Genomic DNA, 5605 nt, shown 5'->3' with positions numbered 1-5605 from the left:
ATATATAACATATTTAATAAGATTTTTTTCTTCTTCCACTACCTTTCATTTTATTTACAATTTATATTTTTGTTGTTTGTTGAATTTATGTTGTTGTTTTTAAAGAAATGAAACGAATAAACTAAATATCCTCATCTCAGCTGTAGTTCAGTTTAAATAAGAGTATCTGACTGGATGTTATCAGTGCTTCTGGGGTTATAAAGTCAAGCAGTTCCATTAATTAATTGGCTTCCAAACCATTTAAGACATTAAAATGAAAGAAAATGAAAAAAAAAAATCTTAAAATCACTACAAAAACAAACTTGTTAAAACTAAGAGGTAACGACCAACGCTGAAGTTTTTAAGTAAACTTTTTATCTTTACTTCACAAACAACTTTTGGTCTTCTTTTAAACTTCACGTTATTCAGGATTCAATGAGCTTACTGCTGTCCCCATGGTTAAGGTTTCTTTTTGATCTCAGATCAGATTGTCTTTATCAGATGGTGTGCTTTTGTTCTACCAGATATAATAACTATTCTCACTACCCCTGAATGTGGGCAGACAAGCAGAGCAGACAAGAAGACAATACAACAGAACAATGAGAGCAGATGACAGGAAACTGCAGCAACAAAGACAATTATCTTCTGCTTATGTTTTAAATAATAACCTCTCCTAACTCTCTGTGAATTTCACAAAAGATTTAATTTCCCATGATTACCTGTGTTACTGTGTCAAGCCTCCCGGGTCAATTAAGACATCATTTAAGTGATTATTTAGGTTTAAAACTGCTTCATGTTTCTTTTTGTAGGATTTGTATTTTATACTTGTCATAATATTGAAGAATAACAAAAACCAGGAGGAACATGTACATAAAATCAAACAAAAAAAGGGTAAAGTGACTTTTAATCTGACAGAGAGATTAGATGTTGATGTCTTCTGGTTGCTGCACAGATTGTGCAACAACAAAGTGAAACAGCAGGTTTCTTACCGTAGTGCAAGTGGCAGGCGAAGGGGGGATGGGAGAAGATGATGTGGTGGAGGTGGGCGTGCTGCTGGAGTTCTGGAAGATCTCGTCCTCCAGGTGCGAGTGGCCCGGCGGGGACGTGGCAACCAGCGACTGAGCTGCAGAAAAATTAACGAATCAGGAAATGTTCTCATCTGTAACTACAAGACCTTTTCAACAACTCCACTATATTAAAAACAAAACAGAATACACCAAAATAAATTGTTTACATGCTGAGTCTTCAGCAGCGGATTTTGTTTTTTCAGCATTAATCTTATTTTTAAATCCTAATGTTTATTTAGGGGGTGGTGGTTGGTGTATTATATTATATTTCTAAGCATGTACTTTAATTCTATACAACAATCAACTACTTCAGTTGTTCTGAAAATGCTGTACATGTCACAAATAAATTTGACTTGTCATCATAGTCTAACTCAGGGGTCTGCAACCTGTACGATCAAAAGAGCCATTTCTGCCATGATGCAATAATAAAATGTGTCCAGAGCCACAAAACAAGCTAAAACTRTGATTACCAACTGGAGGCCCATGGGTCTGTTTGAGGCCTTTTTGGGAACCTTTACGGCCAGTGGAGGTGAATAAAAAATGTGTTGTGAATTGTATTATTTATTATTATTTTTACACATCAGGACATATGAAAAGACCATATCCATGTAAACAAGAAAAAATACTGTGTATAGTTTATATCGAATTTCATAAAAACTAGTACAACTGAACTATTCAGACGTATTTGTTTCTAATTCTTATTATKTCGCCTTCGAATTCTTTAAATGTAATTCTGATGGACTTGAGACAAAGATCATAGACAGAAAATGGATTATTTAAGTAAACAGGCTAGCGTGAGCTAACATGTTTTACTTTTTGTATTAATAGTAATGATCACATATTTGCATTCAAACTGATTTTGTTGTGAGCATGAAAAACGAAACAAAACAAAAATATTCTGTTATGTTTGGTCATATTTTCAAAGAGTCAATGTAGAGGGACCAAAGAGTCACATGTGGCCCCAGAGCTGCAGGTTGCAGACCCCTGGTCTAACTAAACGCCTTGAAATTGGCCTGCTACCATTTCTGACACTCCCACTTCAGCACATTTTCAAACAACGCTTCAGGCTATTTACAACCTTTCATGGGAGTGTTGATTTTGTTGAAAAAAAAGGGCAACATTTTGAAATATCGGTTTTGTAAAATGGCAACTAAGGACAGTTGAACCTTAATCGAATGATCCCACGTGGGACCTGGAAAATATATTTTCTAAAGAACCGGAGCGAGTACAGAAGCTCGTCCAAGCTGTTTCAGCTTGGAAATACATCTTCCAGTCATTCTCTCATWCATACACTCACCGGCCACTTTATTAGGTACACCTGTCCAACTGCTCGTTAACACTTAATTTCTAATCAGCCAATCACATGGCGGCAACTCAGTGCATTTAGGCATGTAGACATGGTCAAGACAATCTCCTGCAGTTCAAACCGAGCATCAGTATGGGGAAGAAAGGTGATTTGAGTGCCTTTGAACGTGGCATGGTTGTTGGTGCCAGAAGGGCTGGTCTGAGTATTTCAGAAACTGCTGATCTACTGGGATTTTCACGCACAACCATCTCTAGGGTTTACAGAGAATGGTCCGAAAAAGAAAAAACATCCAGTGAGCGGCAGTCCTGTGGGCGGAAATGCCTTGTTGATGCCAGAGGTCAGAGGAGAATGGGCAGACTGGTTCGAGCTGATAGAAAGGCAACAGTGACTCAAATAACCACCCGTTACAACCAAGGTAGGCAGAAGAGCATCTCTGAACACACAGTACGTCGAACTTTGAGGCAGATGGGCTTCAGCAGCAGAAGACCACACCGGGTGCCACTCCTTTCAGCTAAGAACAGGAAACTGAGGCTACAATTTGCACAAGCTCATCGAAATTGGACAAGAGAAGATTGGAAAAACATTGCCTGGTCTGATGAGTCTCGATTTCTGCTGTGACATTCGGATGGTAGGGTCAGAATTTGGCRTCAACAACATGAAAGCATGGATCCATCCTGCCTTGTATCAACGATTCAGGCTGGTGGTGGTGGTGTCATGGTGTGGGGAATCTTTTCTTGGCACTCTTTGAGCCCCTTGGTACCAATTGAGCATCGTTGCAACGCCACAGCCTACCTGAGTATTGTTGCTGACCATGTCCATCCCTTTATGACCACAATGTACCCAACATCTGATGGCTACTTTCAGCAGGATAATGCGCCATGTCATAAAGCTGGAATCATCTCAGACTGGTTTCTTGAACATGACAATGAGTTCACTGTACTCAAATGGCCTCCACAGTCACCAGATCTCAATCCAATAGAGCATCTTTGGGATGTGGTGGAACGGGAGATTCGCATCATGGATGTGCAGCCGACAAATCTGCAGCAACTGTGTGATGCCATCATGTCAATATGGACCAAAATCTCTGAGGAATGCTTCCAGCACCTTGTTGAATCTATGCCACGAAGAATTGAGGCAGTTCTGAAGGCAAAAGGGGGTCCAACCCGTTACTAGCGTGGTGTACCTAATAAAGTGGCCGGTGAGTGTATATGTTAATGTTAAGATATTTTTGCAAATAAACTATAAAAGTAGATCATTATGAAGCTATGTCCACCTTTTTTAAAATGTTTTGCTAGTCATGCTTTGTACCAGCAAGCGTTTAGGCAGATCCAAAYGTCTACCAGAGGAGATTCGAGGAGTTCTCAAACATGCATGAACGACTCAAAGCAACACTTTGGTTATATTTTTGATGAGGGAGTGACATTATAACATGGTATAAAGCTCAAAAACGTCCATTTTGCATAATACTCCCCTTAAAGGAACGCTACTAAGCAGTAAATGTGTGACTTATTTCTTCTTCTACCAGCAAATGATTTGTTTTATACTTAATATTTTATTAAAACTCGTGGAGAACGGTCTTTGAATTCTCTACGTACGAATGTCGTCCAGGTCCAGGTCGTCATAAAGGAACTCATTCTCTTCAAAGTCTGGATCCTGCGATGAGTCTATATAGTACTCCACATCATCCTTCGTAAGAAAACAATAAATACAAGCAATCAAACAAAAACAAGACAGACAAATAAGCAACAAAACCACAGATTCATGTAGAGTTATCAAAGTCATAAAACTGTTTTTTTTTCTCTGAGCTCATTAGAAACTCAAAACAAGAGAAGAAACAAACCTTTATCTTTTTGATGGCGTCCACCTGCACCGAGTCATTGTCCAGCATCCTCAGTATCGTCTCCAGCATTCGGATGTGGTACCGATGCTTCTCGATGAACTTTTTCAGCTCCTCGATCCGGTCCTGCTTCTGTACGATGAGAACAGGGTGAGACGGAGAAAAGGAGAGGGGACATGGACCGACTCTGAGGAACAGTGTTCAGTCGGCAGTACAGAAATGTTAATCATTCATCTTTTAAATGATACATCCCACAAAGGGACATTAGAATCTGGACATAAAAAATAAGTTTTGAACATAAAACCAGTTCTCAAAATTAAGAAAAATCGTGTTTATATTAATAAAGTTAATAAAGAAACAAGCCTGAATTTTGGCTGCAAGATTTTTACGGATAACTTAATGCTTAGAAACGAGCACAGGGYGATATTTTCACTGTCATGACGAATAAGGAACTCTTCTGACAGATATGAATCCTTAATGCAGGAGCTGCAAGTTCTCTAAAATGACCTCACTTTGTCATCAAGAGGGGTTTTAGAATTGAGGCTGAGAGAGAGAGGACTGGAGGCAGAGAGAAGTGGTCAGTGAGATTATCCCGGTCAGCACTGATAAACAAAATGAACAGAGAGCGCTCGATGTGACCCTCTCTGCCACAAAGGAGACGGTGAGATAAAAGAAGGAGAAGAAGCCTACGAGGCTGACAAACCAACAGATCTGCAACGAGAGGTTGGAAAGAAGAGAATGACTCAGAGGAGAGCAGGCTGACCTCTTTGTCTCCTTTCTTTTTCCTCGTCTGGACTGACAGAGACTCCACTTCGCTTTCAAAYTGGTCCACCTGCATGTTCAACGTGTCTATCGTGTTCTGAAAACAAAACATACAAAAACTAAAGTGAACAAAACAGCCTCGTGATAAGTTATTTATTTGAAAATCCTTTAATTATAAATGCATTTGTTGTTTGTCTTGATACTAAGACGACCAGCACCACCGGTCCTGCCTTTTATTTTGAAACTCACCGTCAACCACGTTCCCACTTCCTCTTTCTCCCTCTGTGCCGGGTCCACTTTCTGGGCAAGACCGAGCCCTTCTTTTGAATATGCTTTCGTCTTGGTTTCTCTTTCCACAATCTTGAAACGCTCCATTTGCTGAAAATAAATAAAAAAAGATACAAGGCAATTAAAAACGATGATAAAAAAAAAAGCTGCTCCTTAAATATCAGAAGAATGTCACATTTTYAAAACATTTTTTGTGTTAAAGTGGGTTTGAGCAGTACTTTCTGAAGGTAGCTGATAGTTTTTCTTTGGACTCGAGCAGCTTTTTCACTCATTTTCAGTCCATTAGTTTTGTTTGTTAACCTGTTTAATCAGTCCTCTGACTAATTTTCTATCCATCCATCTATCCATCCATCCATCCATCTATCC

At 39.3% G+C, this 5605-nt stretch overlaps 1 protein-coding gene across 1 annotated transcript in view; it reads right to left on the bottom strand.

Moving 5' to 3' along the window:
- Window positions 1–5605, bottom strand: part of LOC106529426 (CCR4-NOT transcription complex subunit 3) — a 31823-nt gene that overhangs the window by 10994 nt on the left and 15224 nt on the right. Inside the window, exons 6-10 of the mRNA XM_014024846.1 lie at window positions 5201–5329; window positions 4953–5048; window positions 4193–4321; window positions 3948–4038; window positions 969–1102 (exon numbers count right to left, since the gene is read on the bottom strand). Coding sequence (XP_013880300.1) covers window positions 969–1102; window positions 3948–4038; window positions 4193–4321; window positions 4953–5048; window positions 5201–5329 — 579 coding nt within the window. The remainder of the gene's footprint in view (window positions 1–968; window positions 1103–3947; window positions 4039–4192; window positions 4322–4952; window positions 5049–5200; window positions 5330–5605) is intronic.

Source organism: Austrofundulus limnaeus, unplaced genomic scaffold (assembly GCF_001266775.1).
Source record: "Austrofundulus limnaeus strain Quisiro unplaced genomic scaffold, Austrofundulus_limnaeus-1.0 Scaffold442, whole genome shotgun sequence".
NCBI lineage: Eukaryota > Metazoa > Chordata > Actinopteri > Cyprinodontiformes > Rivulidae > Austrofundulus > Austrofundulus limnaeus.
This window is presented reverse-complemented; position numbering and strand designations above follow the sequence as displayed.